This window comes from Saccostrea cucullata, unplaced genomic scaffold, assembly GCF_032062105.1.
Source record: "Saccostrea cucullata isolate Sc308-1 unplaced genomic scaffold, CSIRO_AGI_Scuc_v1 ctg2088, whole genome shotgun sequence".
In the NCBI taxonomy this organism is placed as follows: domain Eukaryota; kingdom Metazoa; phylum Mollusca; class Bivalvia; order Ostreida; family Ostreidae; genus Saccostrea; species Saccostrea cuccullata.
Genome location: NW_026920228.1, coordinates 111,532 through 128,643, shown reverse-complemented (window position 1 = coordinate 128,643; position 17,112 = coordinate 111,532). Strand labels below are relative to the sequence as shown.

Here is a 17,112-nt window from a genome sequence, read left to right as displayed (position 1 = left end):
TCAAAGCTCAAGGTTAAAATGTCAAACATATTTATCTCCATGTAAAGGTCTTGTTACAGTGAATACACATATGAAATTTGAAAGCCCTAGAATTAACTGCCCAAAAGTTCTGGGTTAGTTAAAAGTTGGTTTTTTTTTCTTTACATAAAGGTGGTCAAACTCAAAGGTCAAGAGGTCAAATATTTTGGAACCCAAAATGGAATACTCCTGTGAACATTAAGGCCATTATATAAACTGTTAAAAAGAAATGTCCAATGTTAAAGTTTTTTTTTAACAATATTGGTCAAACTCAAAGTTCAAGAACAAAAGGTCCGACATATGTATATCTATGGAAAGGTCTTTTCACAGTATACACATGTGAAGTTAATTTGAAAGCCTTGGAATCAACTGCCCTAAAGTTATGGCCAATGTTAAAGTTAGGTAAATATTTGCAAAAGTTGGTCAAACTTCAAGGTAAAGAGGTCAAATATGCTGGTACCAAAAGAAAGGTCTTGTCACATGGAATGCACATGTAAAATTATGAAAGCCATAGCAAAAACCAATCAAAAGTTATGGGTACATGTAAGGTTATTAATTTTTTTGCGGACAAACAGATAGCTATGCATGTAGACAGACGGACGGACGGGGTAAAAACTATATATCCTTCGATTACGAGGAGCTTTAAAATAAGACAGAGAGAAAGATGTATTAAACATTTAATCTAACGTCATCTTAACTTCAAGGTGTACGATTCTCAGATTTTATTAGCACGCAGTGTATGGTTTGTTTTGTATGTTAAAATTTCTTTTATTAATCACTTGAATTAACGTACAATTATAAACACTGATGCGGCAGACTATTCGCGAGAAAACTCTTGCATTCCTCAGACTCATCAATTGGAAATAAATTCGGAAATAAAACTTTTATTGGCGTCATGCGCAGAAGAATCGATGAAACAATTCGCCAGTCACCTGTCGCAACAACCATACGGTTTTTAACCAGAAGTACTTATTAAAAGATTAACACATTCGTTTTTCACTCTTATGTCAAAATTTAAATTCCCTTCCTTTACTGTCCGATTTTATTTTCAATTATTGAAACCCGTGATATGCTTCACCGCAGGTGGTAAATTCATTTTTTCCCAATTCATTTAATGGGGACCTGCGACAAACATTGAATATTGGTTGAGCGATAATAGCTATACCAAAAACATAAACTAATTCGCCCCAGAGCCGTGTAGGTAATGAAATCCGATTTAAGGAGATTTAACTTTTTGTTCGCAATCCTTGAATTTCGTCTCGATTGAGTCTTCTCGTGGTCTCCGTAGCGACGTTCATATCATGTGACCACCTTAATCTCCGTGTTTTGTGCAATATGGCTATCAGTATTTAGAGACCCTATGGATCCGTTATTGTAGAAGATACCGTATTATTTTAGAGTAATTTATGGATTCATTAAAGATACGTTAGGTAGGTGTATTTTTTGTTTATATACTCTGTCATAAGTAATCATACATGTTTGCTATTAAGGATGTTTCGAACTTTATTTTGATTCTATTTTATCTTAAGATATATTAAAAATGTAGACTTGTTTTTGTTGATTTTGTCAAAATTGCTGTGTTATATGAGAACATCAGATAAAAAATAAGCAATTTACAAAATGGTAAAACGTGTATATAATTGTGATATGAATAATGATAGTTAAATAAAACAAAAATTACAGAATAAATGGATTCTTTGGAAATCGAATACTACTGTAGTAGTTAATTTACTGATAAGTTGAATATATAATCATTTTGTTATAATTTTGTAAATACATTTGCACAAATAACTTTTCGGATAAACTAATCTTGCTGTGATACTAGTGTTTCTTCAATTGTAAAATAAAAAAAATTTAGCAAGATATAAAAAGGTGGGGTATATTGAAAAATCGGATTTCATTGTTTTCAACGCATTAAAAAGGGCAAATTTCCGTTAGAAAATCCAGAAAGCAAACAGCAGTGCGGGATATATCCATAAGTCCAATGATTAAGGTCTATTTGCTAGCTTATTCCTAGCATTGATTTTAACTCTCGTTAGGAATTTTAAAAGCTCCTGTCTCTCAGTATTGGATTGAAAAAGAACCCGAGTTGAACAGCGACAAGATCTATTCACCTAGAACAAACCCTGTCAGTTTTCTAATGTCTGGTCGAAGAAAATAATACCTTTAGAAGGAAATGTTTTATATCGATCAACTCAAGTTTTGTCAATGGAAAACATACTTTTTTACACAGCTGAATTATTTAAAGCAGAATAACGATATGTAGGATTGTGTTTGTGCATATTTTAAAGTCTGAAATAAACCGTTTTCTGTTTTTCAAACGTAAAAAAAAAAAGAACAAAAACATGTACATAAATAATGATTTTTCTATTTTGCACAGAAAAAACCCCCAAGAAACCAATATTTTGTGTTAATGTATTGAAATTCTTGTAGATGTTTATACATAGATAATATATTCTGCATGCAGTTTGAAAGTCTGAATTTAATTTCATTTGTACTTATATGGGGATTAAGACTGTGTTTATATAAGAATTGCAGTATTGTTCGCCAGACTCGACGGGGTTCCCCACTGTAATATAAACAGCGATTATCATTTCCAATATTTGAATGCGATATCCGAGGCAGGCTTTAAATCCGTACCCCATTGTTAAATCAGCAATATATAATTCAAATGTCGGTGTTGTTAGCAATTAATATATCGAAATTCAACATTTTTCAATTGTGTTTAATCTATCAAGCTTTTTAGAAGTTCGAACTGAGGAATATAACTGCATTCTAAGTAGAGGTTCTGAGCAAGGATAATTTATATAAAACGTGTACTTGTTAAATGTTAAATAAATTTTCATGTTGACATAACGATTAATTCAAACAATTTAAAAAAAGCACTGGAAGTGATGACTGAAATAGTTGAACGTAAATACAGGTAAATAATTCAGAGCTGCTGTTGGAACTCGATGTTTGATGCTCAAAACAAAATTATTTATTCTAAAAAGTTGTATTCATTACATGTAGATATTTCTGTTGTCAACAAGATTAAGTCTCTTAACCAATACAAAAGTAAACACACTAATAATTTTTACCATAACCAAGTTTTAATCCTATTTTTTTTTTCAGATAGTAGTTAGAATATAAAAAGAAAGTCCAAGATGGCAGCTACGACGACGTTGCCAAAGATTACCCGTACCCCCCTCGCCACCCCCGTCCCTCCCACAATTCAGCGCTCCAATACTATGTACGGAGCCTACCCTCCGCGGGAACTCTCGAGCTCCATGAGCCTGGTCCGTATTCCTCCCAGGGTCAATCCTCTGGCCCCACCCCCGCCCCGAAAAAGAATCCAGGATCACTGGGAGACTGTAGAGCAACACTGGCACAACGACCAGAGGCGGATCTTAATGCAACAGCGGGAACACCAGCGGTACCACTCGGCCTGGGCCAAGGCTTTCTACGGAGCACCTGCCGAGAAAGAGCAATACAGGTCAGGGACTTTATATATAATATATATTAGCATATTTATCTTTGATCAGAACAAATGATCTGATTTATTGTGATATGAAAGCACCTGACATCTTTATATACATGTAGTTAACTGTGTCAGCTTATTTCGTTTATCTGGTTATTGTGTCATATATTGGCTAAAACATACTAATATCAAGCAGGACTTAAAGGCAGATTATTAAAAAAACACGAGCTTTACTTAATGTATTTTGTAGAAATGAGGGATGGTGTAAACTTTGAGTAGAAGGTAAATGCTAGCTAGATGCAATGTTATTAAACACAAAATGTACCCAGCATTCCGGTTCATTATTTTTTTGTGTCTTCGAATCTGTTGAGGCAACTGACTATATATAAAGCTATTCGTTTGTGTAACACACTTTAAAATACGACCACAAGTACCAAAATTAAAGACGTTTCCCATGGTCAATCGGTAATTATAAAATTCGTTCACTTGAACTGTGCATTTGTAGGACTACTATTTTTAATATTCTCAAAAAAGGAAGTTAATTATATAATGTCATTCTTTTTTATCTTTACAAATTGTGCATACTTCATAGGGCTTTAAAATATATCTTTCAATGGTAAGGGAAATTTCAGTTAACAAACCGTTCTTTCACTTCAAAAAACCTGTGATATATGTACACTCAGCTCAAGGAGGGGGATGTTAGCACAGCTTGCATTTGTGTTTCTTTAAATGTCATCATATCGAAAATTTGAATGAGTATCAAATACGAGCAGATTACCTGTTGCAACATATACCGTCATTACTCTTGATCAGGTGTTAAAAATTTCTGTTTAAAATTCTCCGTATCTAGGGACGCCTGATAGCGGAAGAAAAATGACCCCCTCTTACGTAAACTGTTTCGATCGTTAATCGTGCCTCGGTGTTCAATACAGTTTAGAAGGAACATTTGTAAATTTTAATTCCTTTGCAAACGAAAGATAAGCTTTTTCTCCAAGTTAATGTAGTCAGTTAGCGAGGCTGATTAGAAGAGCCTGACACTTTTGCTGGGGAGGTCTTATAAAGGCGACACGAATGTTCACTTGAGAATGCCACCCAAACGCTTGACTGTGATTAAATTGCCAAGGAAGTCAAGAACTTTTTGAAGGTCTATAAATCTCTCATCCATACGTAATGAAAGTTCTTATTTTTATACTATCAGAAAAGGCACTAGTTTTTTGTATGTACCAGTACACCTTAATTTCGACTTTAAACATCTTATATATAGATCTAAACTTCTCGCTGAACGTGCAAAATGTTAGCCTGCTTTTTAATGTTTAAAACTTAAATTTTCAAGTTCAATGGTTAAAAGAGACGTGTTTTCAAAATATGTATATTCTGTACGTATATGTTTTGTGAAAAACTTTCTGAAGAAGTCAAAAGATTTTACTTGTTTTGTAAATTTAAATGTCTAGTTTTTCTTTCAATATCGACGTTGTCAAGAACATAAAATTTAAACTCTTTCCTTTCAGTTTAATTTGACTCTCTTCACATTCCAATCAAACAAAAGAAAAGATCTGAATTCAGACAAAAAGAAAAAATATCAGTAAAACTTCAAAGGAAAGGAAAACTGTTAGGTCCTACGGCAAGTTCTCCGTATAAAAATGTGTTAACTTATGAGATATCTATTCATTCATTAATTTTTATGAATTTTTGAGAAATCTTTCAGTTCTGTAATTGGGTGATAGTTTTATCGCCATGGAACAGTTTACCTTAAACCTCATCAAACGTTAGGGAATTGACCATACATAAACCTGATCAAATGAACGTTTTAAATAGCATGTGCAGATGTCTCCTGGTAGTTCAAACGCCCGATTCCTTTTCGTTGGATACAGATTTAACCAAGAGGAATCTGGAATCGGTAGCCCCGATATATATCCTCGGGCTCAGCATAAGGCAAATTAACACCCCCTCTAGTCAGACCGCATTACGACCAATAAACCAAGATATTAAACACAGTGTCTGGCCTAGGTCAACATTGACTTTGATATAGACTGACAGTGTTCTATATTTCATAAAACGATGGTTTGTTTATCAGAAGTTTAATCTAGAGCATAAATTGAAAATCGAATACTTGAGACCCACCCAGAACGACGAAGAGAAGTATGTTCCTAATTTACCTTTGGAAAAAATATTGCCCAAGTAAAAATATTTATCATAATCTGTTAACTTCTTTCACATGAAAGATTTTCGTTTTTTTTTCATTATTAAACATTTTAAATTGGTCTGCATATTGTGATTTGCAGGTCTTTAATTAAAAAATTTCAGAAAAAGGACTTACTTAATATACATCCAAATGGGATAATATATGCATGATAGTCAATATAACATCAAAAGTAGCGAATAATACATACAAGGCACTTTCAAATTAAAGGTACCCCCCCCCCCAAAAGAAAAAAATCTATTAAACTGAAATGCACAGAAAAACATGTCAGTCCAAAGAAGTTCATTTCGATAATATCCAAATCGTGTTCAAGTTGTAAGTACACGCGTTTCAGATATCCTTCAAGCATAGGATAGAAAAGCGAAAGTTCAAACTTTTGGTCTGTTTGCTTTTAATTCAGTTAATTCATAATTAAATTATTAGTGATTGTGTATTTTTAACTGTTACCACCACTGAGACGATTCATAACACAATTTTTTTCTACATTACTTGTAAGGTATGTTTTAATTTTGAAAATAAATATTGGCATCGTCCATCCAGGTTAATGAGCAATTTAAATTCAATTTATGTAGAAGATATCTTGTGAAGTACTCTAGGAAGACAAAATTAAAGACTTAAAGTAAATTCTTGTCGTACATTTATTGATCCTAGCTTGCGATATAAATGTACATTGTTCATGACTTTGAATACAAGCGGTATATCATTTCGATATACATATTTATACAGACCTCGTATATAGCATTATCCTCAATACAGTTGGATAACTCTCTATATATGAAGTTTAATTACCCGCAAAGCCTAAATTTAACTTTCAAGTTTCCTTGTCAAATACATCTTTTTCTATTTTGTGACACAATATGTTAAGACTGGGAGCTAAAATAACTATTCAAACTTTTATATAATCTGTATTTAAAACTCAAATATGAGAGTTATGTAAAACGTTTACAGACCTACTTATAGCATAGATGAGAGGTTATAGTTTCTAACAAGGGTCCCCGCAAGGAGGAGTATCCCCTCGCAAAGAGCGTATCTATCAATCAAGGCAGTATTCCGATCCCGATGCAAATTACGTCATTTCCGTCTCGTAAAGCGCTAACTCATTCACAAACGAACACACAAGATTGTTTTACTATATCTTCTTCACCCCTTTGTGAGGGATAATAATGTTCATTATAGCATACCCTTTCATATTTTTGTTGGTCGTGGTTCTTATTCGACCAAGATTTCTTATTCGACCGCCACCGCATGTTGAGTTTTATTATTTACATCACGAATTAAATTTCCTCACCATCAACGTGTAAAAACATATCAACTGACAAATTAGATTCCATCAACATCTACATGTTCAATAATTTCACTTCTTCACTTTGACAGAAAACACTTTCGTGACGTTCTGAAACAACAAATGGCGGATCAAGACCTTGGTAAGAGCCTCGCTTTCAAAGAAAAATGTATGGAAAGCACGCAGTCCATTGCCTACGACAACGACTGTCGACAGAAAGACTTGGATGCCTTCATCAAAAAACACAACTACTTACAAAACTTCAGGGATGGAAACAAGGACGTAAGTTGATTATATAATAAACAAAATTATAGATTTATAAATTACATGTTTTTGAAAAGTACATGTGAAATGACAGTACAACTGAAGGAAATAAAAAGTCGTTAAAAGAAGATGCCCCCTTAAAGCCATTTTCTCTAAAAAGAAATATTTGTACTGTAAATATAAAATGCTAAACATAAATCATAATTCTGGGAAAGGAAACTTACATTTAAATAATTGCTATTTTAATACAAAGGAGTGAAAAAAATACATATTCTGAAGATTTTTTTTTTTTGCAGATGATGGAGAAAAAATGGCAAGAGTCACGAACCAACCGATTTTTGGAGCAGAGAATTGACCGAGAACGACTCCGATATAACCCTATCAACTGGTCCTGTAGTCTCAAATGATTCTGTACTAGAATGCTCACAGTTTTAATTCATGTTTACCAAGAGGGCATTATTTACAAAATAATGCACCGTCGGAGTTTTAGAATTGTATTACATTACCAAGAGTGTCTGTTATCTACAGATATCTTTCTATAAATTACATCACCGTTTTCATCACTCGGTTTCTTTGACTGTTTTTTTTAAAGAAAAAGATTTTGAAATCTAAAAAAAAAAAAAATAATTCACAACACAAATTTATTACCAAATTTCTAAGCATAATATGCCTATGACAGTGGACTCTATTTCAGTAATTATACTTCTTCAAAACTTTCACAACATTTATATTCATGCCTATTTTTTAATCTTTGCATATCTTACTGCTGATATTTTGTATCAGGTGTTTTAAACCATCAGTGTCCAATGACTTCAAACACAGTCACTGACATTGTGTGCTAGTGTGCGTGACTTTTTAGATGTGAATTCACCCTCTAAATATTTGCTCAATCCATGCCTTATCTTATATCTTCATACATACATTGCAAGACTAAAAAAATCACTATCAAGCTACTCCGACTCCTAATATTATCTTCGGTTTTATTTGAGTATTTCGTGTGCTTCTGTTCAGAGTTGTCGGTCCTGAAAGAGAAGAGCGGCTACTCTGGATAGATTACATTTAGGTGTGTTCAAAACACAGAAATTTTTGACCATGTGATATATTACTGTGATGAACAAAAGTATTTATCGTATGTTACTGCATATCATAATCATCTACATATTGTTATCAGTATTATAACATGAAATATATTTTATTTTTTGTTTTATTGTTGTAATATTTTTAATTAAAGTGCAGAATATCTGTTTTTATTTTTGATTGTACATACTATAATAGTTGTATTTTGGACCTTTGTACATTTACTTATTTCATTCTAATGCTAACCTAAAGGCTAATTGAAACATCAACAATTATATTTAAATAGCTCAAACCCAGGCATATATAGGGTACATGATATATGTGTCTTTCTTTGATAGATTGTAGATTATCAATCTTTCAGATGAAAACCATAGATTAGAATACACACTGTTGCTAACAATTGTTTCATTTTCTGTCTTATTAAAATCTTATGTTCTGGTGAAAATTTGTATACAATTTATTCCTTATGTTTCATAAGAAAGATAACTCTTGTGAAGAGAACGAATTCGTGGACCTGTGACATTTTTATGACCTTAAACACTGTTTGAACATATTCTTGTAATAATTTATATATGGCTTCTGAGATACAGGACAAAGATTAGAATACAAAGATTGCCTTATTATTAGAATACAAAGATTGCCTTATTATTAGAATACAAAAATTGCCTTATTGATGCCAAAAATTGTTCATAGCTAAATGTCATTGACTTAAAACTCAATGAATTTATTGCTCGCACAGTGTATTTCAAATAATTTCATAGATTTCTTTAAAAATCATGTGATTCAGGTTTTACTTTGATAATTTTACTTAGATGCATTTTGCAATCAATAAATTGAAATTTTCAAAAATATTTTTTTGAGGGGGCTTTAATGCTTTATATTAATTATTGCTTTCTATGTGTCCATGTATATTTATATTTATTTTCATAATTTGATAAAGCTTAAATTTGGTTCTTTGAAAAGATTTAAACGAAAACCTTTGATTTCCTTTGAGGATCAGTGTCCTGAATGAAGTCAAATGAAAAAAAATACCTTGAGAATTAAAACTACGAGACGAAAAAATCTAATCCGCAACTTTGGTCTAAAATAAAACTAGATCAATAGGAGATCGATCAAAGCGTCTAACTTTATATACATATCTACATAGAAATAGAATATTTTTTCTGCAAATATTCTGGTCAACAGAGTCACACAAATACACAGAGGGCTCTTAGCATTCTGCGACAAAACGGATACCCGAGTTGTTTAAATCAATTCTTCCAAAAGAGTCTTTTGGAGCGCGATATGTCTGACACACATTTTCTATAATGATATCAAACCGAGGATCTAGAGTGTCAATAAGAGATGACGTAGAAAAACTGACCCCAACCGTGTATTATACCGGGGAGGGACAGGAGTTAGAAGATGGAAGAGAAGTACAGAATTGACAAGTAAGTGGTCGTCTTCACAACTTCTAGAATTAATGGAAATCTTTTAACCACTGTGTTGTTTTAATTTACATCTAAATTAAATCTCACAATGCTAAAGATAAATCAAAATAAACTATAAAATGAATTGCAATTGGTATTCATTTGAGGACAATCCGATTAAAGACATACGCAACGTACATGTGTAAAAAAAAATCTACACTGCAACTTTTCCACTGCTACTTTTAAAAGATATTTGCAATTTTAAATTATAGTACCATAAGGCCACAACAATTTTATTTCTTGTTCGTCGGACATTTGATGAAAAAAATTACGGGCAAGCGGTTAAATAATAATATTATTACTCTTTTGTAGGCATAATTTTTAGGCGGAGCGTGAAATAATTTGAGCGGTCAATTATATTTTTTTCTGATTTGAAGAGTAATCAGATTAAAATTAAGATAAATAGAGCGGAAATGGAATAGAAAACGGCACAGAATTCCCATGGTGCGGGAAATTTAAATTAATATTATTTATATAGTTTTGTTTAAACACGAGCGCGCGGGTCCGACGAACAAGAATTTTAATTGGTGTGGCCTAAGATGTTTTTATGGAAAAAAAAATCAGCATACAATACATTACCAAGAGTTTTAACGAGAAATAAATGAAAATACTGACATTTTTAAAGAAAAATTAACGTAAAAATAGTTTTAGATGGCATTTCCCATAAAATTTGATTTAAAGGATGTGTACAGTATTATCAGGCATCATAAAATCACGAATAAGGTCCTTCAATAATAAGAACTTTTAAATTAAACAAGAAATACTTGACATTTAAGTTGCGTATATCCTTAAATATAATTTTATTAATTAGTTGGATTTTATATATTTTACATTGCACGACAAATTGTTGATTACTTCCAAATCGGTAAAGGTTAAAGAAGGAAATATATAACCATGGTAAAAAAAGATTCGGTCATTTTACCTGACAATTAGTCAAAATGGAAGAAATTTTTAATTAGTTTGTTACACGAGTGTTGAAATAACATCAGAAAGCATTTCAGTATATGTGTAACATTTTTGACGATTCATTCTTACCCTAACAATGATCTGTATCCCCCCTTTCTCTCTTAGGGAGAGGTGCGTGGAAGGAATTAGTTTTCCTCACTCATCGCTTATCCACTTGTGACTGTGAATAATCTTCAATTCTAACCAAAAAATTGTTTATCTGTTCATGTAATACAGCCTTTTATTTGTTAAGATGCGTGTACATTTAATTTTTCCCTTTTTAGACCCAAATTTCTGTCAGTGTTGAAGAATCAGATACTAGAACATGAAGTGAACAAGAAGAGAGATTTCTGGGAGAGAGCAAAGGAGAGCGACTTTTATATAGATATAGACAGAAACCATGTTGATAAAGAAAGACAATCCCGAATAAATAAACGAATCTATCTACAACAGTTCAGGGATGCAAATAAAGAGGTAATAAACAGCAACGTTCTACTTCAGTTCTTACCATAATCTTTTCCACAATGTGCTTATATAGTGAAGCTGAAAGAAAGACTGTTAGATTATAAATAAGGATACAAAATGTATTTTTGCATTGTACAAGCACATTGATTCCTCATGGAAAAAATAAAAATATATTTCAGCTCAGCTGCAACAATTGCACCACCATGGGGTACACAATCTGTTGTTTTATTTCCTTTACAGTTAATGGAAAAGAAATGGATGAAAGAGAAGAATGAGAAATATTTAGATGATAGAATGGACAGAGAGAGATTAAAACTGGAACCCATCAACTGGACAAGGACGCTACACTGAAACAAACTAAAGAAACTGTTCATATATCTTAAAACAGCTAAAAATGCTGTATTATTAAAAAAGAAATATACTGTAAAAATATACAGTAAAACAAATATCCAACATATATAGCAACAAATACTGTAAACTACAAAACATACAGTATCCTTTTGACTTGTCTACCCTCGTACTTACGTAACATGGAACAATTGTATTTCTTGTTGAGTTTTGTTGATTGCAATAAAAATTGTTGAATCTTAAGTGTCTCTGAAATTTAATTTAAGGCTATATATATATTCAATATTTTTAAAATTAATTTGACGTGACTTTTGATTAAATTGACTAAAATCATACTGATATTGAAGGTTTTCGTCGTTTTGCATTTTGATGACTACTGATGAAATTAAAAAAAAAAACCTATTAAGACAGATGCATGAGAAAAAGCACCCAATGCACTACTTAAAAATAATATTATATTTACATGTCTGTCTCATTAATCACAGTTATATTGACCTTGATCGTGTTTTGCGGGTTCAGGGTCATGTTACAGCCTTAAGATGCTAATTATAATGAAGAAGGGCAGAATGAAATTTAAAAGTTATTCTCCTTTGTGATATCATAACACTGTATATGGTATGACTATATGTATCAACAGTGTTTTTTTTATTCTTTCTTCAAAACACACCAATCCCAAATGTTTGTCACAATCAACACTCCACTTCTCCGTTAAATTTGGCAAAATTTCTCCTCATGAAGGGAACACAGTAAATAATACCGGGTCCCTTTTTCATTGATTATTTTTTATGCCCCCGTAAACGAAGTCTCGGGGGTATATAGTTTTTGTCGTGTTCGTCCGTCTGTCTGTCTAGCTGTCTGTCTGTTTGTCTGCAAAAACATTAACCTTGCCCATAACTTTTGATTTAATGGAGCTATGACTTTCATATTTCACATGTGTATTCCTTGTGACAAGACCTTTCTTTGGGTACCACAAAATTTGACCTTTTGACCTTGAACGTGGAGTTTTACCCACTTTTACGCAAAAATTCTAAATTTTTACTTTGGCCATATCTTTTGAACAGTAGATACCAAGACATTTATCTTCACAGATATATTTTTTATTGAAAGACCTTTCATTGGATACCAACAACTTTGACCTTGACCTGGGAGATTTCCGTACTTATGAAAAAACTTTAACCTTGGCCATAACTTTTGAACAGTAAGGGATAGTGCTTTCATACTTCATATATGTAATCTTTGTGAAAAGACACTTCACTGGATACCAAGAACTTTGACACTTTGACCTTGGAGTTTGACCTACTTATAAAAAGCAAACCTTGACCGTAACTTTTAAAGGGTTAGGTCTAGTGCTTTCATCCTTTACATATTTAATTGTTGTGACAAGACCTTTTATTTGATAGCATGACGTTTGACCTTGACTTTTGAGTTTGATTTACTTTTTAAAATTTTTAACATTGTCCATAACTTCTGAACGGTTTGGACTAAGGCTTTCATACTTTACATATTTCTTCTTTGTGGCAAAACCTTTTATTGTATACCAATTACCTGGACCTTCTGACCTTGACCTTGGAGATTTCCGTACTTATGACAAAACTTTAATCTACTTTCATATTTCAGAATTGTATTTCCAATGAGCTTGCATTTAAGAAAAGTTTAATCTTCGCTATGTTGCCATACGGGGGCATCAGTGTTTCACAAACACATCTTGTTTTTATCACTTTCATTCCATGCAAAATCATTTCTTACAGGAGTTGGCATTACTTTTAATTGCACCAACTTTTTCAGTTACTAAAAAAATTTACTAACATAATAATATCCTTGTTTTATTACACGAACTATAACATTATATACATTGTAGTTTCTAGTAACAGAAAATTTTGGTAAAATTTATGTGTGCATATTTCCTGAGGTCAAATTGATCATTTCTGCTGCTGTCTTCAAAGTTATCTCTCATTCCCTGAATGTTCTGAATCCAAAGTGACAATAAAATTTTTTAAGTGAAAATAGATTCTTTATTTAAAAACTTTTTTCATATACATGGCAAAAAATATTTCAGAGAATTTATTTTGTTTATTTTGAACATTAAGAAATGCAACTAAAATTGACGCACAAACTAAAGCGGCTAGAATTAATCTTAACCATAACGGCTAAATCATTGTAGTTCGGAACAGAAAACTTTCAAATTCACTTCAAATTAAATGTAAGAGAAACATTTTAAATCAATAGCATGTATTTTTTTTAAACAAATCTCGAAATATTTCCACAAAATTTAATATTTACTTAAACTTTTATACGTGGCGTATTACGAAATTTCTTAATGTACTTATGAACACAATTTAAAACTTGGCTTATAAACAAAACGTGAAGCAACCCCTGGAACAGATATACATACATGAGACAGAGGACTGATTTAATACAACAGACATATAACAATACAAACGGAAGGACCGTCCAATTCTGAAGCTGATAAAATCAGTATATTCAAAAGCTTAAAGAACCTTTTTGAATAAACATCAGACGAAAAATGTCTAAAATGTTCTCTGCAGTTATTTAACTAACTGATAAATCAAATAATACAAAAAATGATGACAGAAATTAAATGAAAAATAAACAAAACAAGAGTATATATATGATAAACAAGTACATATGTACAAAAACAGAGGCAAACTTAAAAGTACATTCAATTTTCATCCAAAGATGTCCGTAAAAAAACAAGTCCACCAATTAAAATTAAAGTTGAAATGGTGCAGCGATGTTTTAAAAATAAAATGAAATTAAGATGTTCTTATTAAATTTTCAATCACTACGAGTCTAAAAATAAATAGTATTCAATGGTCAAAACAAGTTACTAGTACTCAAAAGGTCAATTATTAAAGAACTCCTTTAATATGCAGGGTTATGTTCGGTTTCTAGCGTCAAACCAAATACAGCCATATATTTTGAATTAGTCATGTTAGTAATAACATGTTTACATACATATTTTGGTAATTTTCATCTGCATAGATAGTTATTTTCAGTACGTGTTATTACGTATTCAAGAATGCCTTTTAGTACCAAAAAGGTTTTTAATTCGTTTTCCGGTATCTGCAAACCAAAGACGGTATGGCTTTCTTTTCACTTTCCACATGGAGTCGCGAACTTATTTGTTTGGTCTAGCAGAAGTTCTTATCGTCTTGGACATGGTGGAACCGCCGATAAACAGATTTCTGGTTTGTCGATCCCGATCAGACAGTGCTTGTACGACCTTGTACAGTTCATCCAGTCGGTCGTTCTGCTTTCGCAGTGCATCTTGGTAGGCTTTGTCCTCTTGACTGGCCCGTTCCTGTTGGCTGTTCAGCAGTTTCTCAATCTCACGGGAGAGAGTGTCAACACGCATCTTCAGGTCCATCTTTTCGCGCTCGGTTCTCTCCAGCTCAGCCAGAAGGTCTTCTTTGTCCGCTACGAGTTGGTTGATCTTGCATTGATCCTGGATCTCGTTGTCCTTGAGAACTCTGTTGTCACTCTCCAGTTCCTGAACCCGATCTCTAAGCTCAATTATCTGTCCACGCAAGACTTCTCCCTCGTTCTTCAAAGTGTTGTTATCTTTATTCAAGACGGACAATTTTTGCCATCTCTCGTTTTCTTTCTCGCGCATCTGAGAATGCGTATGTTGTAGCTGTTCGTATTTCTGCTTGAGTTGGAGGTATTCCTCTTGGTAGGCTTGAAGACTTTCAATACTTTCAGATAGAGCATTCAAAGCCTTCTGGTTTCCTTGTAAATAGTTTGCTTTTTCCTGCTCCCATTCTTGCTTGAACGTCGCCAGTTTTTCGTCGACGCGCTTGTCGATGACGTGATCAATTTTCTTCTCGATTCGAATTTCCAAGTCGATCCTTTCCTCGTGGCGCCTCCTCTCGAACCCGTCTAAAAGATCATTGGTCAGTTTACCACTGAACTCTGCAAACATATGCCCCACCGCTACCGTTACCCTGTCTGCGATTTTGGCGCCTCCATAGTGAGGATCGTGATTTGATGACGTCTTCGGTCGACTGATTGGAGAAGGGCTCTGGGGGGCGGGGGATTCAGATTTGAGTGTATCCGTGTCGTCGTCAACAAGGTGGTAAGCGGGTTGTCGGTATATCGAGGTCTTCGATCTCGACACTTTCTCTGGAACCCCGGCCTGTAAGATTGAAAGAAAATGCATGAAAATTGGAAATTGACCAAAAAATTACTCAGTCAAATAAATGTCAGCTAATTAACTTTTTTATTAATCAATATTCTGCTTTCCTTTCGAATTATTCATTTTTTCCCTCCGTATTCACATATCAGGTACTCACATTTGTTTCTGTGGTCTGTTGTGTTAGGACAGCTGTCGTTGGGCGGGAGATGCTGGTCTGGGGTCTGACGTATGTGTCACGTGCTACAGTTGTTTTTCTTCCAGGAACTTAAAATAAATTTTGAAATAATTCATAACATCTCCTAAATCCATTCATTAAATTATAATTCTTGTGAACAGATAAATCGACCCTATCAACGCATTTTAACATTCATGTGTATCTGGATGTCCAAATTTTTTGCAGTTGTTAAAAAACAAATAGAATTCAAGTCAAATTTTCACCTTTTCTCCTAACTTCTCCCAAGTAATGTGAAATTCATTATCCATATACAGACTGCGAATTTTTGCAAAGTCATTTCATGAAGCATTTTGTTTCACGATTTAATGCAACTATTTCATTGTTTGTAAATACACCAAGATTAATTAGTTTAATTGATAACAAACATAGATAGAACTTTAAAATCTAAGGACAGGAATTTACCAAATTTAAAATTTTCATTAAATATACCGATTTAACCGTAGACCGATTTACAGCTCGGTTGTATAAGTTAGATGGCAAGTGCAGATACAAATATGCATAGAAAAATAATGGAGAAAAGCGAATAAATAAATCTTTCGGGGTTTCGTGATACATTTTCAACACCTAATATATCTTTTAACACCTACCATCTTTCTGTAGTTTTTCCACGATATTGAAGAACCGCTCCTCCTCCAGTGACGCAATGAATGCCGGGAACGTTCCGGGGCCCGGGGAAGCCAACAGAAACTGTATAAACTCGTTGAATTTTTTATGTGGTGTTGGCGGCTGAACTTTTTCAATCCTTTCTCTTTGTTCCATTGTCAAAACATTTTTCTCAACAAGACGATCAAGAATAGGATCCAAGTATCCTAACCGTTCTTTCAAAAACGTTATGTTCGAAGTAATTCGCTTCCTTTGCTCCGAATCCATGTTAAAACTTTTAGCAAAAAAAGGGTCCAAATTGAAGTCCGTCGTATCGTTTTAAACTGTTCAGTCTTTGAGTCAACTCTTCTATCTGTTTCTCTGAATGTTCAGGAAGGGTCTGTTTTTGGCACAATGCACAGTTCCCACAGCCCGTGGTTTAATATCTCCAAAACATCAGAAGGACTGTACATAACATGCGTCCTGACTTTGCTAAATGTTTCAATACATAGTTTGACCTGGGGCCTCTTTAAGGGTGTGTACAATGCTTGATAATTATCCTGCGTTGTATATGAATTAAGTTTGAACCTTGATAGATATATTTTTTTGTC

The 17,112-nt window shown here is 33.1% G+C and overlaps 3 protein-coding genes across 3 annotated transcripts; 2 read left to right on the top strand and 1 right to left on the bottom strand.

Annotated features, from left to right (window-relative positions):
• The first annotated feature begins 1,104 nt into the window (after positions 1 to 1,104).
• Positions 1,105 to 8,466, top strand: LOC134245363 (uncharacterized). Its single transcript, XM_062727657.1, has 4 exons — positions 1,105 to 1,448; positions 3,133 to 3,493; positions 7,053 to 7,242; positions 7,521 to 8,466. Exons 2-4 carry the CDS (start codon positions 3,165 to 3,167, stop codon positions 7,629 to 7,631), a joined length of 630 nt encoding a protein of 209 aa, XP_062583641.1. The 5' UTR covers positions 1,105 to 1,448; positions 3,133 to 3,164; the 3' UTR covers positions 7,632 to 8,466.
• A 944-nt stretch (positions 8,467 to 9,410) lies between these two features.
• On the top strand, positions 9,411 to 11,771 carry LOC134245352 (uncharacterized). Its single transcript, XM_062727649.1, has 3 exons — positions 9,411 to 9,731; positions 11,000 to 11,189; positions 11,421 to 11,771. The coding sequence occupies exons 1-3, from the start codon at positions 9,706 to 9,708 to the stop codon at positions 11,529 to 11,531; spliced, it is 327 nt and encodes a 108-aa protein (XP_062583633.1). The 5' UTR covers positions 9,411 to 9,705; the 3' UTR covers positions 11,532 to 11,771.
• Positions 11,772 to 13,376: 1,605 nt separating this feature from the next.
• On the bottom strand, positions 13,377 to 16,898 carry LOC134245381 (myosin-2-like). The gene is made up of 3 exons (XM_062727672.1): positions 16,507 to 16,898; positions 15,842 to 15,948; positions 13,377 to 15,684 (listed from the first exon to the last, which is right to left on the bottom strand). Exons 1-3 carry the CDS (start codon positions 16,787 to 16,789, stop codon positions 14,668 to 14,670), a joined length of 1,407 nt encoding a protein of 468 aa, XP_062583656.1. The 5' UTR covers positions 16,790 to 16,898; the 3' UTR covers positions 13,377 to 14,667.
• Positions 16,899 to 17,112: the final 214 nt, after the last annotated feature.